The 21,034-nt window shown below is 46.0% G+C and overlaps 1 protein-coding gene across 1 annotated transcript; it reads left to right on the top strand.

Moving 5' to 3' along the window:
• The first annotated feature begins 1,861 nt into the window (after nt 1–1,861).
• LOC142923790 (exosome complex exonuclease RRP44-like) lies at nt 1,862–20,250 on the top strand. The gene is made up of 5 exons (XM_076064768.1): nt 1,862–1,900; nt 2,380–2,537; nt 2,677–2,695; nt 18,136–18,312; nt 20,014–20,250. Exons 1-5 carry the CDS (start codon nt 1,862–1,864, stop codon nt 20,233–20,235), a joined length of 615 nt encoding a protein of 204 aa, XP_075920883.1. The 3' UTR covers nt 20,236–20,250.
• Nucleotides 20,251–21,034: the final 784 nt, after the last annotated feature.

Raw genomic sequence — 21,034 nt, 5'->3', positions numbered from 1 at the left:
CCATCTCACTCAAACCACCATCTCACTCAAACCACCATCTAACTCAAACCACCAACTCACTCAAACCACCAACTCACTCACTCAAACTACCAACTCACTCAAACCACCATCTCACTCAAACCACCACCATCTCACTCAAACCACCAACTCACTCAAACCACCATCTCACTCAAACCACCATCTCACTCAAACCACCAACTCACTCAAACCACCAACTCACTCAAACCACCATCTCACTCAAACCACGATCTCACTCAAACCACCAACTCACTCAAACCACCATCTCACTCAAACCACCAACTCACTCAAACCACCACCATCTCACTCAAACCACCAACTCACTCAAACCACCATCTCACTCAAACCACCATCTCACTCAAACCACCATCTCACTCAAACCACCAACTCACTCAAACCACCAACTCACTCAAACCACCATCTCACTCAAACCACCAACTCACTCAAACCACCAACTCACTCAAACCACCATCTCACTCAAACCACAAACTCACTCAAACCACCAACTCACTCAAACCACCAACTCACTCAAACCACCACCATCTCACTCAAACCACCAACTCACTCAAACCACCATCTCACTCAAACCACCATCTCACTCAAACCACCATCTCACTCAAACCACCAACTCACTCAAACCACCAACTCACTCAAACCACCATCTCACTCAAACCACCAACTCACTCAAACCACCAACTCACTCAAACCACCATCTCACTCAAACCACAAACTCACTCAAACCACCAACTCACTCAAACCACCAACTCACTCAAACCACCAAACTCACTCAAACCACCATCTCACTCAAACCACCATCTCACTCAAACCACCATCTCACTCTAAAAGGTTGAAGGTTAAGGTGCAGGCACCCCTGAAAATATATTGGCTCACGCCACTGCAAGCTCCCTTCTGGAGGATATGTTGTTGAGCCAGACGTTTGGAAGAGGTGGGAGTAACCCACATGTTACCCACACACGAACTGCCGATGGACTACCCATTGACAGTGCTGAGTGGACAACGGCAGGGCCAGTGAGGGGGGATTTAAAAAACGGTTCAATCACCTGCCGCGCTTGGAGGACGAACCGGCGGCATTTGGGTCGCCAAGCCCAGTGTGATAACTGTCACATTATGGCAGCATCATAATCTGAATATTTTTCCTGGATCAATCCGATGAGCTATAAAGCTCTTTTTCACAGGTGTCCAGCACCACTTCATCATTTGGATGAGGGGTTCCTGAATCAGGTGAGAGACAGATTTGTCCTTCTCTACCAGGTGAGGTCGGGCAATTTTACTTCTCACTTCACCTTCCTCACCTCAACTGGTAAGGTAGGAAAATCATTGCTCCTGAACTAGGTGAGAGCCCAATCAGGTGTGACCTGTGGTGCATAAGGGGACCACACCAATGATAAAAAAAATACTAAACTCTTTTTTATTTTCTTGGTTCTTTCGGTAAAGTCTCGTAGAAGGGAAATAATAAAAATATAAAACAATACAATTCTCACGACGTTTCGACTGCAACACAAGCAATCATCATCGCTTCTACGTGACTTTACCGAAAGAACTAAGAATATGAATCCCTGCAGTCACGAAAGCTTTAAATCAAAATGTATTTTGTATTTATTTACCAAGGTCACATCTATAACAGCAGCCACTATACCTGACCAGTGTTACCCATTTCTACTTTTACCTATTATTATTATGATTAGTGTGTGGACCCACCACAATGCGTTATACCCCTGCTACAACTTTATCACCTTAGTTCTCATATGATCTCCGATGCTAAGCAGACTTAAGCCTGGGCTTGCCCTGAGCTACAGACGTGTGACTGTCAGGTGACCAGGGGATGGCAGTGCTGAGTGTTTTCTTCAGCTGCAAGCCGAATGTGGGGAGTTGTGTCGACTGACAGGCAAAGCTGTACCAGCTCAGCGCTCAGACCTCTTGAGACACACACCCACATTACGATCATATGATATAATAATGTTTAGTTTTAGTTGGAGCGCCGTTCATGCAAATTGCATGAACAATGTCACTGCAGCCAAGCGGTGAGCCAGCACCAACAATTGCCCAAGCTCTATATACCAATATATTCCAGCCAATGTATGCGTGTTTATTCACATAGGGGGGCAACACTTTATCCCATACGGAAGGGACAGATAATATTAGTCCACATTTTGCTCTGCTGCCTTTTGGCATATCCAGGGTATGGCACTTCCTGCATGCTCACGGGAAAGAAGTTTCGCAACATTTGCGTGATCCATGAATCCTCGCCTCAACGGTGTTGGATTACAGGCGTGCACCACCGCCGCCCGGCTAATGAATGCTCCCCTCGTGTGTACGTTTGCGTGTATGCTTGCTTCTCAGATTGACCTGCTGGAGGACCCGTGCCTGCTTAACGTGGTGATTCTGCAGACGGTGTTGCAGGAGATCCGCCATCGCTCCGCTCCTGTCTACAAGAGACTTCGCGACATCATCTCCACTCCGCAGAAACACTTCTACGCCTTCACCAATGAGCACCATTGGTAGGCGCAGCTCTCCAACCGGTCCTAGCCATCTCGCCAATCCAGTGTGCACGGCACACGAATTGACGCCTCTTTACTTCTGAACTGTGGCACACGGTGGCGGTTGGTGGCGCAAAGTCTCGTTGGGTCTGTTTCCCAGTGCCAAGAGGGCCAGCAGAGTTGGTGGCATAGTGGTGTTGTGCATAAGGCTGCCCCTGTCCAGATGGCCAAGGATTGGTAGCTGATTTTTTCGCCAGGGCTGAAATTAATTGCACTCCTTTTATTGAATTTTGGCACTCCGTGGGGTGGGGTTTGAATTGTATGTATGTTGAACTTCCTTCACACAGTACTTAGCCAACTGTGCTATGTACAGTTGAGATAATAAACTGTGCATCTGATTCGGCTCGTGGGACTGAACGCCCCCGTGGCTTGAGTTACCGAGCAGAAAGGCGTTTTATAAATGTAATTCATGATTATTAAATACATTTCTTGTCATTAAAACTGGATTCCTGAAGGCGTTTCCAGCACTCGGAGGGAAACCTCTGACATGCCTAACAACTCACGGAACTACATGATTTACACTTCTCGCAGAGCTGTGCTCATTTTACTGCCCCAGAAGAGGTACACATTTCCTAGTCGACCTCTTAAGCACCATTTCAACTCCACAACTTTGTTACTGTGACTCGCGTGGAAGTGATTACACAGCAACGCCTAGTGTGATTGTCTAACAGCGCCGTAACTTGATTGTCGTGTGTCTCAGAGACACGTACGTGGAGCAGGAGAAGGGAGAGCCTTCCAATGACCGTAACGACCGAGCCATCCGATATTCTGTGTTGACTATTCCACCTGAAGACGGAAGCTTGTGTTGCCTCCAAAACGTCGTGATTCAATTGTTTTCTTTTATTTTGTTTTATTTTATCTACGTGACTTTACAGAATAAAACCAAAGAGTATGGATCCTTGCAGTCACGAAAGCTTCAAATCTTGTCACACTGCTTTTCACATGTAACAGCCCTCTTTTTCAATCCACTGCTGGGTGTGGGCCTCGTTCTGTGCGAGGTTGTGCAAGGTTGTTTGACCGTACGGTAGATCCCCGTTGAATGCGCGTTCACACTCCGCGTTTTGGCTTTAGCACGGTTTTACCTTTTTAGGGAAAGTGTTTAGATTTTAACGCTCAACCGCGCTCGCTACATTGCAAGTATAGCGCGTGGTCGCGGACTACTTTTCTGAGCGGCGTCGGTGTTAGCAGTGTTGTTGGATGATGCTAGAAGCTGTAGTACTGATGTATGCTGTGATACCCAGCGTACCTTCCTCTTCCTCGGTCTTTGTTCCAGCAGGATCTTTGTGCGCGGAGCGTCATCTCACTCCCTTATATTTTTCACTCACCATATCTCTCACTTGAGATTTAATTAAAGGAGTGTCATACTTAGCATATTGATAGAGATACTATATAAACACAACACATTTTAAAATAAACATGTAAAACAGTGTACTGTGCTATCAAAAATATATATTGGTAAATAAAGTCATGGTTTGTCAGTAGAGCAGAAAACAATAAGATCTATTTATATCTGCCAACCGTACACTCGTTGAGCACACGTTTGGCTGATTTATACACCAGTTCTCTTCATTGCAATTTAACTAAATCACCGAGGCGATACAAAATTTAGATAACAGCATATGAGGATTTGTGCACTTGATGTTGGCCATTAAAGTGAATTGTTCTCGTCTCAAATGATCAATGAGTGTCAGCCTCCGATCAGTAGAACTACAGGTAGGCATCACCTCAACTGAGCACATCAACAAGATTATGGAGGAGTGTGATATCACCTGGCTATGGGGTCAGCCTACAGCTGCGTGCCAGCTCATCTGGCTGGACATCCACGTTTATATGGGGCATTGTTCCCGAGCATGTCCAGTCACATTATAATGGAGCTGAATTTGTTTCACCACAATGCCAAATGACACGTGTGTACGACACCATCTGGCCAGCCACAAATCTCTTACATGCTCTTCGTTGTAGTCGTGAGGTCATGGGTGTTTGCAAAGAGATAGCCCTCACCCTAATAGAGAGCGGGGATCACAACACCTTCACGTGGCCTTATCAAATGCACAGTCCTTCATTCTAGGACTGTATATCGTTTCCTTGGCGATTACAAGCAGCGATTTTGCTAAACCCTGTTTGTTTGGTATGCTTCTCTCTCTGTGGCCCCTGTTGTATCTGTGTTAGTTCCCCCCTACTTGAGTGTCTGTATATACATCTGGGGTTATGTTTCTTATCTCTCGTAAATTTAGCTCTTCTGTACCTGATGATGGCTGCTTGTGTTGCAACCGAAACGTCGTACGCTATTATGTTATTTCATTATTTCTTATTTATACGTGACTTTACCGAAAAAAAAAGAGTAATTCCTGCAGTCACGAAAGCTTTGAATCAAGTCTGTAGTGCCTCTTGTTAAACAGTGCTTCAGTTGAACAGGAAAATTAATAAATCCAGCAGGCATGACTTGAAAAGTAACAAATTTACATTTTGGGTGGCACTCTATATTGTCCGGTAAATCGTATCGCCAATTATAATTTCTGCGTTTATCTGCGCGTGTCTGTGTACCCCCAGTGGAGGAATACGTGCGCAGCTTGCTGGACAACCCTGAGTTGATTGACCGTCTGGCACTGGCCTCGGAGCAGGTGAGACTCCGTATGCGTGCATCAGCTTTGCCCCCCCTTCATATTTATGGTGCGAGCCTGTACCCTTGTCCGACCCCTCACTTCCCCGTTGCATCCAGCTGCCTCATTGAAGAAAGGGACACTTGCCTTGCGCTGAGTACGACGTTTCGCTGGTTGTAATCGCCAGGGAAACGATATACTCGATTTGTAAGTGTTGTGGGTTTACTCTCCAATACACTGGCGTGCTGCAGTAGTAACTAATTGACACGTTTTGTTTTACGTAACAAACCTTACTAATTGTCTGTACCGGGTTAACTACACACATTTACGCGTTCTTACCCAAAAAACCTTTATTATGGATAATTTTGGTCGCGAAAGAATACGTGTTAAACAGCTCCCTTTTAGAACGTCTCTTCCTCACCAGCAATGGTCAATCAATCAAATAAATCCTAGATTTATAACGTGGCATATTTAGCAAAAAGCAGAGACGGAAGGGTGAAACTCTAGAGGTAGCTCTATGATATCCGCTTTTGTGGAACGTTCTCTAACACGGATGGCCGTACTGCTCTGAGATAAATCAGACTGGATCCTTCGTCTCGTTACGTGATGGCGGTTGCAAAATTGTTGTTGACGCGTGCATGTGCCGTGCGTGTGCTGTGTACGTGTGCAGGATGTGGTGGAGTCCCGGGTAATCTTCCCCGAACATCTCCCGCTGTCCCAGCTGCAGCAAGGTGTGCGCTCCGGCCGGTTTGTCCAGGGAACCTTCCTTGCGAGTCGTGAGAATTACCTGGAGGGGACTCTGAGGGTGCGAGGGGACGGTGACAGTGATAAAGAGGTACACGTTTCACAAGCCTGCGTCTGGAAGGAACAATGCTGTCCGATCGTATCTGTGTGAGTTTTAAAAACAAATTTATAATGAAGCAGTGGCATAGCGTTCTTGGCATGAGCAGTAGCTCTTAACCTTTACTGCAAGACTGCAGTAAAAGGTTAAGAGCTACTGGGCTAAAATATTTGTATGTTGAACGTCTTTTGCACCCTACGTAGGTGTCGTAGCCTGGCTCATGTCCCCCCGGCCTGTGGGTCCTGGTGCAGTTGCACTGCCTGCACACTCGATAGCTACGCCACCACAACCACAGTATATACGTTAATTGTGACTACTTTAATAATAGGGTTTTCCCCTTTTTTTCTGGCAACAAAACTGAAACCTTTTACAAGGAATCATGTGTGCATTAACCACAATACTTGTGGTCAAAATGCAAACAAAAAACACACTATGATAATATATGCATTGTCGATTTAAAGCTTTCGTGACTGCAATGATTCATCTTCTTTGGTTCTTTCGGTAAAGTCACGTAGAATGAGAATAAAATAATAAATTGTTAAAATAAAATAACACAATAATATTCTCACGACGTTTCGGCCAGACAGTCTCGTCCCTTCACCTGATGAAGGCCGCTTGTGTTGTGGCCGAAACGTCGTGAGAATATTATTGTGTTATTTTATTTTATCAATTTATTATTTTATTCTCATTCTACGTGACTTTACCGAAAGAACCAAAGAAGATATGCATTGTCCTTGAGACTGATTGGTCCACACCAGGGACGGCTTTCTTTTGAGCCTCGACCCAATTGGTGCGAGACCAGTGGACGCCAAAAGGCGTACGCATATATTGCAAATATTATCACTGTGTTTTTGTTTGCATTTTCACCACAAGTATTGTGGTTAATGCACACGTGATTCCTTGTAAAAGGTTTCAGTTTTGTTGCCAGAAAAAAGGGGAAAAACCCTATTATATTTTGGTACTGGCAAAGGAGGTCTAATGATGGTTGTGACTACTTTGTTAACAAATTGAATGGTCTATTTCCACCCCCAAAATGTAACGTTAAATAACAATTAGGTACATTGGCCCTTTGTTGAAAAAAAAAACAGTCCAGAAATTGCCCTGCTTGAACATATGTTACTGAAATACATTGGTTTCAGAAGATTCATGGGCTCATAGTCCTACATTTTAAAGTGTTTATTCGTGGTATTAAAACTCTTGTACAGTAAAACCTTGGATTGCGAGCATAATTCGTTCCGGAAACGTGTTTGTAATCCAAAGCACTCGTATATCAAAGCACTCGTATATCAGTTGTGATCACGTGACGCTCGGCAGTACAAAGCTGCTCGTATTGCAAGACCCTCGCTCGTTTATCAAATTAATATTTATTAAAATTTTGCTCGTCTTGTAAAACACTCGCAGACCAAGTTACTCGCAATCCAAGGTTTTACTGTATATGCTGCTCTCTAACAGCACTTGGCCCAGCGGTCTGTTAAGACTATACGGGGGATCTTTTTTGTCTCCGTGCAGGTGTTGATCCAGGGGCTGCAGCATTTAAACCGCGCGATGCACGACGACATCGTGTGCGTGGAGATGTTCCCCGAGGAGCGCTGGGTTGCCCCCTCCTCGCTGGTCCTGCACGATGAGGGCGTCGCAGGGGACGTTGCAGAAGAGAATGAGGAGGATGTGGTGAGTGGAGCGTCAACACTGCCGAACCAAAATCAAACCCAGACACCTGCAGTGTGCGTGTCTCTCTCCCCGTGGTCGCATGGATTTTTCTCCAGGTCCTCCGGCTTTTCCCTCCACAGTTACAATCTGACATGCACTTAGAGTATTTGGCTGCTATCAATTGAAAATGTGATAAGATACTTCATTGAACGATCATTTGTGGCCAGGTCACTTAAAAAGAGCTATATAGCTCTCAGGGTCCTTACCTGGTAAAGTTATTTAGTTTATAGTTTTTAAATAGTTTTAATATAGTTTAAACAAAGAATAACAACAAAGACTCAACCACTTCAAGAGAGACCTTAAACATAATGAACTCCGTGTGACCAGACAACAATCCACATTAGAGATGCTGTTAGCTTGATTTTGCCTTTATTAAATGACTTAACATTACATTACTTCAAAATCAAGTCAGGAGTGCTAATCATTTCGTACAATTTTTGTATGTACGTAGGGGATATTTGACCATACTTCGGTGCGGGTTGGTGAAGGGGGGGGGGGCATAGATCTGGAGCATAGAAGGACAGGACAACAGTTCATTTTGCTGTACTGCGCTCTGCTGCCAGCCATTTTGGCGCAGAGCCTATACCACCTGTTATGCATATCCAGGCTCAACACGGCGTCGCTTCCACGGTCTGAGCTGGGTCACAGGGTGGCCTCTATATTGAAAACTAATTTCTTTAGAACTGCTTTTTGTATTTATATTGTTGTCCTTTCCGCGCACCTCCGATTAGCATGGTTGGCTGTGTACGGTGCGAAATAAGTTCTACATGCATACATACCACAGTGACAAAATGCAAAACATAATAAAGTACAGCAATGAAGTTAATTGAAATTGGCACGAAAACAACCGTGGTTTATGAAAAGTTGACAATATTTCACAAACATAAACAAGTGTTAGATGTTAAATCGCATGTAGTGCAAGTTGGCTTGGGCAGAATATTTATAGACTGATCATTTCACAGTTATACTTATAAAAACGTTACGTAAACATTAAACACATATAGGGTGACTGATGTGCTAAGCAGGTAAGAGAAAATGTCAATCACAATTGCAAGTGAAATCATAAAGAATCGAGAGATTAAGCATCAAATTGTGAATTAGATGGGAGGGTAACCTTTGTTGTAGATAATATTGGTCGCAAAAGCCTACACGTTTTTTAAACGTGTGGTATCTGATGGGCGTGTTCCGGTTGATTCTATCAATCGCCAGAACTGTTTTAACTTATCAATATTTACGGAGGACTCCTCACTGTGATCTTTTGTCATTTTAACAAAGCGTCAGTCTCATTATTGACATTGATGAGACACAGCATGAAACCACATCCGCAGGTTAAGCGCTATTGTTTTGGATTGCTCCTTCACCTTCAAGCCATATTGTATTGTGTTACGCAGTGAGCTGGTAAAAAAATAGTTATTTCATTATTTCAGTGTGTGAGAGAGACGCTACTGTGGTGAGTGCTCATTTGAGTTTGCGTTGTCATTTCCCGGTGCTATCCCAGCTGCTGCTGCTGCTGCTGTCGTCGCTCTTGCTTAGATTACGCAACACGATGTTTGTCCTTTGTTTTGGTCTCCAGCTGAAAGCCGAAAGTGGGAAGATGCGTCGGCCCACTGGCAAAGTGGTCGGCATCATCAAGCGGAACTCGAGGCCGCTGTGCGGCATGCTCATGCCCAGCCCAATCAAGGAGGTGGGCTGATCTGCATGTGTGTGTGTACATGTGGGGAGCGGTGATGTAGCGGTTAGCGCGCTGCGCTACGAATCCTGGGACCCGAGTTGGATTATATTTATCGCTCATAACCAATAAACAGCGGCAAATGTCTGAACCTGTCTTGGGCCCTTCCCTAGGTCGACTCGGCCATAAATGAGTCTCTGATGTGGCATGTAAACATCAGCGCTGTGGAGACAAAGGCGGTCGGGCATGGTGCTGTCCGTACCCACCCCGTCGTTTGCCGTACCAGCTTGAATAGGTGTGTGCTGACGGCACTCGCCCAAACATTTTGTTGAATGCCTTACTGGGGGATCTTTGTGCGTGTTGCAGGCCACCCGCCACCTGTTCACGCCCGCGGACCGCCGCATGCCACGAGTGCGGGTGGAGACAAGACAAGCAGCGTCCCTGCAGGCCCACCGCATCGTGGTGGCCATCGATGGCTGGCTGCGACACTCCTGCTACCCGAACGTTCGACTGCACCGTGACGCCCCGGACGCCGTGACACCTCATCCGTCCGTCCCGTGGTCGGCATCGTCGGGCTCATCCTTCTGTCACTTGACGCACGGCCACGCGGCTCTGTATGCAATACAGCCGTCGAACCCAAAACACGAACGGTGACACGGTGAATTGGAAGTCAGGGTGGATGAGATGGCACCACTGTGATTTTTTAGGTTATTAAGGTGTTGTAAGTTGATAGTCTCAGCCCAGTCACCAATAACTGCACCAAAAACGATATTAAATTTGGTCATGCACTTCGATTGTTTAATTTCCATCTCTGAGAAAACTACTGCTTTTGACTGCCATGTGATGAACATTACTTTGATTGGCAGAGTGGTTGGAAAAGCACTGCCCCCCTACAATTTGGACCGCATTTCACTTCATTGGATCTTAGAAGTAGCTCTGTTATGTGTGCTCCTGTGGGTCGTCCTTGACCACGAAGGGTGGTATAGATTGCTTGTCTTGTGTGATACCATTAACACAATGAGAAAAAAAATTGGGGAAAAGCTAAATATATTGTTAAGATGGATTATTTGGGTTGTATCTTTGTTTAAACAGATGCCGGTTAATATTCTACATCATGAACGTTAGGTACAAGGTTGGCATTGTGGTTGTGCTTTTCATACCTATTTGCCACTGCACAACCGAGCGGCACCATGGCTGGCACGGTTTAGTAGGCTGCAGGTTGTTTATTCACTGCAAAAGCGGATCCATGCCATGAACGGTCAATGCTTTGAACAAGTCTAGGCACGTGCAGATGACGCTGTGGTGCCACGTCCCCGTGGTGTACCGACTGCCGTCACCCAATTAACATGTCGCTAGCCCCGCCCCTGGCCCTGCTCGGCCCCCGGATAGATTTGGATGCCTTGTGGGGCCAGCATATCACGGTTTGGTTCCGGTTCGACACGGCAAAAAGCCAGTGGGTGACCACAGACACCTCGAGAGATCTGCGCCGTCTGGGTTCCAATGTATCATTGGAAAAGGGATACCGGTGACGATTGGCCACGTATGTGCATATGCATGTTGAACTTCTTCCGTACCATACGTAGACAACCGTGCTAATTGTCGGTGTGCTTGTGCAGGGCCATTTTGTGCGCTCTCTGGGCGAATGTGGGGATAAGGAGACGGAGACAGAGGTGCTGCTGCTGGAGCACGACGTGCCACACCAGCCCTTCAGCCAGGCCGTACTTGCATGCCTGTCCCCTCCCACGTTCAGCATCACAGCAGAGGTACGCATGAGACGTGTGACGATATGTCAATTCATCGATTGAGTTCAATTCTTATGCCTGCGGTGTGTTGGTGTGTTTGGTCGTGCATGTGAGAATCCTTTACTTCAATGTTCTTTATTACAAGACCCACGGGCCACTGGTGGCCCCTGGGTGGCCTTTGGTGTGGCCCATGACGTGTGGCCCCCGACAATAGACAAATGCGAAAACACCCCCCATCATCATCATCGTGCTGTCAAACCTCAATAGTTTCAAGATGTTTGGCCTGCGTAGAATACCTTCTAGAGGGCCTCTCTGGAGCTCTCCCTCCAGTCGAGGTCCTTCCGCTGCACTGGCATGAACGAGAAGCCACGGGGCTCTACACCTTTACCGCAGACCGTATATAGAAAAGCCGTCGACCTGAAAGAAAGTCGATGGCTCGGACACATCATCGTAAGAAGAGAGGAAATTCACATCGGAGGAATGAAGGCGACGGACTTATGGAAGCACCAGGGCGGAGACCCGAGAGGCAGGCCTCGAGAGATGCGGATCAAAGTGGTGAGCCAGGATATGGAGGACTTTGCAGTAGCCGTGGAGATGGTCCAGTACAGAAATGAATGGAGCAAGGGGACTACAAACTTTTTTCCTATAACGCTGTACTTGCGTTCCTGAAGAACACCGAATTGTGGAAAAATCGCATAATAAATAATATAGGGTAAAGCACAGTCCGCGATAACACGTGAGATGCGTACGCAGGCTTAACAAAGACTTTGGGTACGTGAGTAGCATCTAGAAGCATCCAGAAGCATCCCGCCTTGTGTAATGCTACACCGAGGCAACCGTACAACCGCTTATTCTGCCTCGCACAACGCAGTTCTGTTCACTCGATCGCCTTTTATCCAATTCGCATCCATGTTATGAAAAAAATGTGTTCCCTAATGCATTCATCGCATTATATCTAATTCACGATATGAAAACACGCAGAGTTATAGGAGAACGGACTGTACTTTGAAAATATTCAGTCGCCTATTGAGAAGATAGTTCGCCATTGGAATGAAGTTGGTTTACCCATGTATGGCTCACCCTGTGTTTTGTTTGTTGTAAGGCAGCGTTTTGTTGAACCTGGTGCTGTGTGTGTCCCGTACAAGGACCAGGCTGGCAGGGAGGACCTCCGTGCGTTGTCCATCTGCAGTGTGGATCCTCCAGGCTGCACAGACATCGACGATGCCCTACACTGCAAACCGCTCGACAATGGGAACACCGAGGTATTCATTTGGTGGTGGTAATCGTGGTCACGGTCGCGGTAATTCGTGCCTATTCCTTTCATGGTTTTGTCAATGCTAGCGGAGGTGACAAGGGGAGTTTAGTGGCACAATGATAAGTGCACTGCACATTCATCCTGTCAAGCTGGTTTAGTTCCAGTCATGGCTAACACCGGTACAGAGTGATATCTAAAAAAACTGCCCAAGTTCTCCCCTTCACCACATGCATTGACCATCGTAATAAAGCAAGGTCAAATGACAATCGCGACCCATTACGGCATGGAGAAGCCCTCATCCTGCAGTGGATTGACAAAGGGGTGGACAATATTCCTGTTATTAAGTCTCCAAACATTGTTGCCTTAGTGCCCGTATTCTTGGTCTCTGCTCGGCTCAGGACTGACTTCAACATGGCTCGGTTCTGGCTTGATCTGCTCCGTTGCCTCCAAAGAAGCATGAGTGGCTCAGCTGTGCCTTGGCTCAGACTTAGCTCATGGAAATTCTGAGCGTGGCTGGGAGCATGCAGAGATATACGAGGAGGCACAAGAGACACAGAGGCTCAGGGCTGGAACCATGCTTAGAGGCAGCTCGGGTTTTAAGCGTTGCTTTGATGTGGATTATTGAGAATTATAATCATATTTATACTGGAGGAATCCGATGAGCTATAAAGCTATTTTTCACATGTCCAGCAGAGGCGGGTAAGAACGTTACAACAACAAACAGTACAAAAACATAATAGTAGTGCAAAGTACAAGAAAGATAAACAAATAACCCAAACACAAACAAATACAACAAAACCATCCCCATCCTACCAGGCAAAGCCCACTGAGGTATTGATTTATTTTTGATTAGTGACCTGGCCACAAATGAATAGCTCAACAAAGTGGCCCATCATTTGGACATTTATAGCAGCCAAAATAATAGAAATAATCTCAATGCATGTTGCGCGAGAGCCAAGCCTGAGCCAAGCCATGGCTAAGACCCCACTGGCCTAAGTGTCCACGTCACTGGCCGAATGCCTGGTTCACAATGAATGCACCAGGTAGTAATGGGTGTGCATTTCATTTCACATTATTCTGCTTTGGTTGGAGTGGCTATGGTGGAGGTTATGCATGCATGTGGAGTGAGCGACTTCCGACAGACGTCTAGTAGAAGGCGTCTTATTTATTAAAAGCACACAGGGCGATACACTTCGTAACGCGGCTACACCTAGGCTGTACAAACACGCAGCCCATCTGCGTCCTGCGTAGCTACGCTGGCTGGTTGACGAGCGTAGCGGCGGAGACAGAGCTGCTCTTGCAGAAGAACCAGCCACGTGGTCGGAGACGAAGAGATGACGACCGTAGCGACGCAACCAGGACCCAGACCCCACGCTAACAGCCCCGAAGTTCTGATTCGGTGCTCTTTATATCTGCCTGGAGTGGCCAAGCTCCACCTCTGGCCACGCCCCCTTTCTAGAACCTTCTAGGCCCTTCGGGATGGTTCCCGGAGCTTCTCGACTGACTCCGCCGTTGACCTTTACCCCAGATACGCCCCTTCATAATAAGGCATTATGTAATGCAGCTATAACCTTAATTACCCTTACAGGCCGGCAGGTATCACCCTGTCATTACACATCCATGCATGTGAGGGTGGTGACGGTGTGTTAATGTTTGTTCTAGGTTGGGGTACACATCGCCGATGTGAGCTATTTTATCCGGCCGGGGAATGCCTTGGATGAGGAGGCATCTCTGCGTGGTACCACAGTTTACCTGTGTGAGAAGGTGAGATGTGGATTTCTTCTTGCCACAATATCAAGTGTTTTATGACCCGCCGATTTCATCCTTTCATTCTTAACTTTACGACATGATGTAAAATATTACGATGTAACGATCATCGCGGTACCAGTTTCCCCACAACTTTGTAATTGTATTTGACATTTTCACCACATTTTTTTGCGTGCTTTTCAGTACTTCCCGTATGAATAACGATAACTTAAAAATGAATTAGAATTAAAAAAATGTGCAACAACAATGCTAAATATCTCTCATGATGTTTTAAACGAGGTGATTTTTGTGGATTTCTTATAATATGATGTACCGTGACATCATGAGCGGCAGGTTATCGGCGCAGTGGTAACACTCGTGCCTTGCAGCAAGGAGACGCTGGGTTTGATTACTCAACTCTTGTGCCTTTTTGCTTGCAGCTTTGTTTGTTCTCCCCCCTGTTAGTGAATGGGTTTCCTCTGGATTCATCAGATTTCCTCTAAATAAAACCCATACAATCTTAACTGGCATTCGCGAAAACATCCCCTTGCTGAACAGTTACCTGCAGGTGACTTAATCATGTGTGGGTTTGCTTGCAAAACACTCGTTGAGTTGGTGCATATGTATTTGCCAGATTGTGTTTATTGACAGAGAAGTTGTTGCGTTTATGTGTTTGTGCGCCTGCAGAGGATTGATATGGTGCCAGAGTTATTGAGCTCAAACCTGTGTTCCTTGAGATCCAACGTCGACCGGTGAGATGCACCAACAACTGTGAACTCGCGAGTGTGCACATTGCAACCCATACTCAGCAGCTAACGTGCGTTGTTGCCAGGTGCACATGTAATCCCATGATGCGTGGCACTGTTTAAGTGTCATTGTACAGATCCACACAAGCATGTGTACATACATAAGCAGCCAAACCAGGATGGCACAATGGTAACACATGTCTCACAGCAAGAATGGCCTAAGATTGATGCCCGACTTGGTTGCCTTTCCATGTAGATTTTGTATGTTCTCCCCCTATTTAGCATGGGTTGACTCCAGGTTATCAGGTTTCCTCTCATCGCTAACATAAACGTGTTATTACTACTATGATCCTTAACCATGGAAAGCCTCACTGAATCTCATAACTTCGAGAGGGTACTGCAAAGCTTTTGCAGTCGAACAATGGTTGCTACATATATATTCCAGTTGAGTAATTTGTAACAACCCAAACCGGTATTTGGCCAAACATCCCGCTGCTGAAAGAATGACTCGACTACCAAAAACTTGGCAAGACCCTCCTGAAAAAGAGTCTCGAGACTTTGCGAGGCTTTCCTGAGTGAACACCCTGCACCACTCCAATGTCGACGACTCTGCCACTCGACGGTGAATGGCGACGGTGCATGTGCTGTGCGCGTGCAGGCTGGCGTTCTCGTGCATATGGGAGATGACTCCAAAGGCTGAGATTGTGAGCACACGTTTTACCAAGAGCATCATCAATTCCAAGGTGATTCCCCCCCCCCCCCCACAGACGTTCAGTTTTTGTAAAACTCTCGTTTGCTTTCACGTGTATTGTATCGGTGCCTTGCTATGTTAGTGCAGTTGAGGTTTCCGGATGGCTGAGAGGTCAGAGCGTTGAGCTTGCACCTCTGAGTTCACAAGTGTAGCGAGATGAAACGGGTTCACAAGTGGTAGTATGTATGTTGAACTTCTTTCGCACCGTACGTAGCCAACTGTGCTAATCGGAGGTGCGAGGTAGGACATGAAAGTAGTGAGTTGATGGTCTCTGTCCAGTCAACAATCACTGCACAAAACACAGGTTTGTTTTTTTAGGTTAGATCGTGTAAATATGTAAATGTGTCATTAAACCCACCCCCACCCGACACAGCCAACTAATAAGGGTTGTCACGTAAACAGAACATGCCAATTCGTCACGAGTACAGCACACCGGTGTGTTGTACCAGTGACGAATTGGCCACGTTCTGTTTATGTGACAACCCTTACTAGTCGGCTGTGTCGGGTGGTGGCGGGTTTAACGACACATTTATGTATTTACACAATCTAACCCAAACAACCTGTATTATGGATGATATTGGTCACGAAAGCCTACGTGTTAAACTCACTGCACGAAAGACCACCAAATTACATTGCACTAAATTTGGTTAAATTCCAGCTTTGAGAATTAAAAAAATATATCAATTTTACTTTCTTTGGGTGAGCGTAACCCTCAGTGGTCATCGGGAGCCACGTAGACATCTGTTGAGTTCTGGCTTGGGCTTGGATCAGGCGTGGGCATTGTGTAATTGCGAGGACCCCATGGTTCACCCGTGGTGTGTTCATCGTATCCCCGCAGGCGTCTCTGACGTACGCAGAGGCTCAGCTAATGATGGACGACGCTGGGCGGAAGGATCCGGTCACCAGCAGCTTGCGTGGCCTCAACTCCCTGGCCAAGATCCTCAAGCAGAGGCGCATTCAAAACGGGTAACTCATTGTCAAGATCCTCATCCCCTCCACCGCCACTGGAGCGATGAGCCGTATTAATGTGTGCACCGCATTTAGTCGATCGGCAGGTCGCCTGTGGCGCGGTAAAGTGTGGTTACTCCCGTGTCTTCTAAGACATCCGGCCAGCGTGGAAGAGTAGGCTAAAATACATTGAGAGGGACTGTAAAAGGGTGTATCCCTAGAGGGGCCGCCTCTTATGGGAGCCCCCTTCTTCCAGCAGTGGCTTGAGCAAGCCATTGCAAGGCTGCACCTGTTGCTTTTTTGACCCCATGATGCATGAGGCTTGGGTGAATATCATGCACAAACAAGTGTTACAGGATTCATACTCTGGTTTTTTTCGGTAAAGTCACGTAGGTAAAACTATAAAATAAAATAACAACTAAATTAAATCACGACGTTTTGGGCGCAACACAAGCGTCCTTCTTCAGGTGGGACAACCACAGCCAGAAACAATTGCTGAAGTGGGCAAAAAAGGGCTGTTGTAACAAGAGGCTATATAGGTAAGAGAGTGGGGGGGAGCAAGGGGGGAGAGATAGAGATGGGGGGTGTGGGGTAGGGGAAGTGGGGTGCTGCTAGAGGGATTAAAGAGGCGAGCACGGCAAAATGCCGGGGGGGGGGGAAGTGAGTGGGGCTGGGAGTGGGAGGCTGAAGAAGCTGGAGATGCGGAAATGAAGGCAACAATAAAGAAGTTAAGGTTTTACCTGGTTAATAACATCCTTCTAGATTGGAGTGTTACAGGCTGCTGCGGGGCTACATTGTGGGCAATAGAGGACAATGCAGTGACATAAATTGTTTTACTCTTCTTAATGCTCCCATGTCTGTGCTCCCCCACCTTTGCCAATGCGTACTGACCACCACGGTTAAGTACGGTAAAACCACCCCACGACCCGTATGACATGGGGCGGCCCTCATCCAGCAGTGGATTGACTTAACGAGCTGTGCATGTTCAACTCAAATATCTGAGTTTGTGAAGTGTCTTATATTAAGATTCTGTGTTGTTTTGGCTGGACATGATAATCGCTCATGTCCCTTCTCCACCCGTAGGGCATTGACTCTGGCATCCCCTGAGGTCCGATTCCACATGGACAGCGAAACCCACGACCCGATCGACCTGCAGACCAAGGAACTCAAGTGAGTCTCGTCAACAAGACACCTCCCATGACTGCGATCCGACTGTTGTGCAGATCTCTCTATCAGAATCAAAATATATATTTCTACTGGAAGAATCCGATGAGCTATAAAGCTCTTTTTTCACAGATGTCCAGTTGGGGCAGGTCACAACGTTACAACAACAAACAATACAAGCACACGTTAGGATTGCAAAGTATTGGAAAGGTAAACAAATAACTTAAACAAATATACAAATAAAACTAAACTATTTTTATCTTACCAAGTAAAACCCTGACCACAAATGATAGCTGAACAAAGTGGCTTATCACGTGGGATATTTATTATCAGCAAAATAATCTAAGATAAAGAATCTTGACCCTTGTGGTTGATGTGTTGTGGTGGCAGAAACTGGTGCGTGTACACAGGGAGACCAACTCGATGGTGGAGGAGTTCATGTTGCTCGCCAACATCTCCGTGGCGGAGCGCATCGTAGGCGAATTCCCCGAGTGTGCGCTGCTCCGACGCCACCCGGCGCCTCCGCCTTCCAACTACGACATCTTGGTGAAGGCGGCGAAATCAAAGGTAGAGTTAGAACCCCTTTTAACGACCACCCTTGTTAACTAATCGCTTAACAACGGGCCTCCATAGAGCTCAATGTGTAGGCTTAACCGACCATTTCCCTGTTAACGACGGGCTCTTGTAGGTACAGTAAATATGAATTAATGCCACGTAGAAGGAAAACAATAAAATAAATATAAAACAATAAAATTATCACGACGTTTCGACTGCAACACAAGCAATCATCATCAGGTGTGAAAACCACAACAAGAAAATTTGAAAAAAGTGGCAGTTATTTTTAACGTTAGCACCACGGAGAGAGATTTGACAGTTTGTTCAGATGGACGAGTCCATCTATGTTCGGAAAAGAGGAGGGGGGAGACAAAAAATAATGGATGCGTTCTGACAGCCACCTTAAGCGTGATCAATCAATTAAGACCCGAAATGGCTTATCAAATCTCTCTCCGTGGTGCTAACGTTAAAATAACCGCCACTTTTTTCAAATTTTCTTGTTGTGGTTTTCACACCTGATGATGATTGCTTGTGTTGCAGTCGAAACGTCGTGAGAATTTTATTGTTGTATATTTTTATTATTTTATTGTTTCCCTTCTACGTGAATTTACCGAAAGAACCAAGAATATGAATCCCTGCAGTCACGAAAGTTTTAAATCAAAATGAATTCATGCATTTATTAACAGTGTTTATTTTAATATGATGTGTTTATAATGTTAGTATCTTTATGTATTAATATCCATTGTTTAAATATTATAAAGTACGTTTTTTGGGTGAACAAGGGAAACTTTCGATGCTATCGGAACGAATTAAGCTTTTAACACGTATTTCCTATACTCGCTTAATGACCAAATCCTTTAATGCTCGTGTTCGTGGAACCAATTACCGTCTTTAAGAGGGGTTCTACTGTCTCTAGATTGCTGTTAACCTTCCTTCAATATCATCCTCCTCGCAAGGAATTCAGAGGTCGTCGGGTGGCTCAAATTTTTGTTTGAGGTCTTTTGGTTTAACCGGGTGAGAACTCAAGAGAACATAATAGTCTCATTTGCAAGGGTCACCTGGGTCACCCTATGACCCAGAGATTACAGCTGGGACCCTGGCTTCAAAATCCAGCAGCCACATTGAACATACTGTGTTATCAAGTGTAGGGAGTTGAAGGACTCGGCTCGTTTCCCAGCTACTCCACAGAAATAAGCAACAAAAAACCATCACGATAAATGTAGTACTGTATTTAATTTTAGATAAATTCCAGCACTGAAATGTTGAAATATCAGGTCGACTTATTGTGATGAACATTATGCTCAAAATGGGTGGGAATGTGCTACCCCCTACTGTGAAGCAGAGGTGTCTTGAAACGATGTCAGTATTAGCCTGAGCGAGCAATTGCAGGGCTGCACCTTTTACCTTTATCTTGAGATGTAGCCGTATAGTTTCCACTCGCCATTAGAGGCAGAACAACTCAAAAGGTGTGACGAACCACAGACAACGCTGGAAGGCAGCCAGGCACTGTGCCAGATGTAGATTAATCCACTTGCTGTACTGCCTTCTCCTGGCAAGCCAGGTTATGGAAACCTGAATGCCCACAGGAAGTGCGCTGAATAACGTTTTCTTTCCAATACACCACAACCCTTGCTGCTTCCCCAGCACTGAACTACAAGCCACGTGCGGGATAGTCACCTCACAAACGCCGGTGTGCCCGATTTTTTTGCGCAGAACATCGAGATCCAGGTGGACTCGGCTAAGGCGTTGGCCGAGTCCCTGGACCGGGCGGCGGTGCCGGGAGCGCCACCATACCTCAACACTCTGCTGCGCATCCTGGCCACGCGCTGCATGATGCAGGCCATCTACTTCTGCTCCGGAATGGAGCCCGACACCCACCACTACGGGCTCGCCACCGCCATCTACACCCACTTCACGTCGCCCATTCGACGGTGACGTGCTCTGGCGTCAGGCACACGCGTGAAATCGACCTTCGCGATTATTGAGGGGACTATGTTGTTGTCTTGGTGTGGTCTGGGACTGTGCTGCCTTTCCCAAGTTTAGGAATTTATTTATTAATTGATGTACTTATGCAATGTTAACTTGTGATTACGGCACACCTCCAATTAGCACGGTTGGCTACGTACGGTGCGAATTAAGTTTAACATACAACTTGTATATCTTTTTTCTATTATTTACTTTTACTGATTTGTTTACCTTTCCTCTTCTTAGCACTCCTATCATATACCTACTGTACATCTGTCAAAACGAGCTTTTATCGCGAATCGGATTTCTCCAGGATAAAGATTCAGATTTTGAGTTATTTTTCCAAAAGGTCCTATAAACGGGAAGTTTGGCCAATTCCTTAAATGGTTGTTTGGCTTGTGTTGGGGAAAAACTAGAGGATCCGGAGAACACCAACGCCTACAAGGAGGGTGACAGTGTTCCACGTGCAGAATCAAGAATCCATTGCCGTGTTGCAGCGGCGGCCAAAAGTGAAATGCAATTCTGCCATGGATCGCTAACGATTTTGTTGTGGATCTTAAATAAGAACACAGATATGAGCACGCAGCAATTTGCGCTACATCTGTTGACATAAAAAAATCCTCAACAAAGAATTAAATTCATACATTAACAAAGATAATTTCCAACAGCAGATGGTGCTAGAACGTGGTATGGCCAGAGTACAGTATTCTATCACAGCGTTAAATCCATCCGAGTCATTGTTTGCGTAGCTTTCTGGTGGATCGTCAAA

The sequence above is a fragment of the Petromyzon marinus genome, unplaced genomic scaffold, assembly GCF_048934315.1.
Source record: "Petromyzon marinus isolate PM22_M1 ecotype Great Lakes invasive population unplaced genomic scaffold, UKy_Petmar_22M1.pri1.0 PM_Scaffold_7, whole genome shotgun sequence".
In the NCBI taxonomy this organism is placed as follows: Eukaryota; Metazoa; Chordata; class Hyperoartia; order Petromyzontiformes; family Petromyzontidae; genus Petromyzon; species Petromyzon marinus.
The sequence above is the reverse complement of the archived record's forward strand: the minus strand, read 5'-3'. Positions and strand labels throughout refer to the sequence as shown.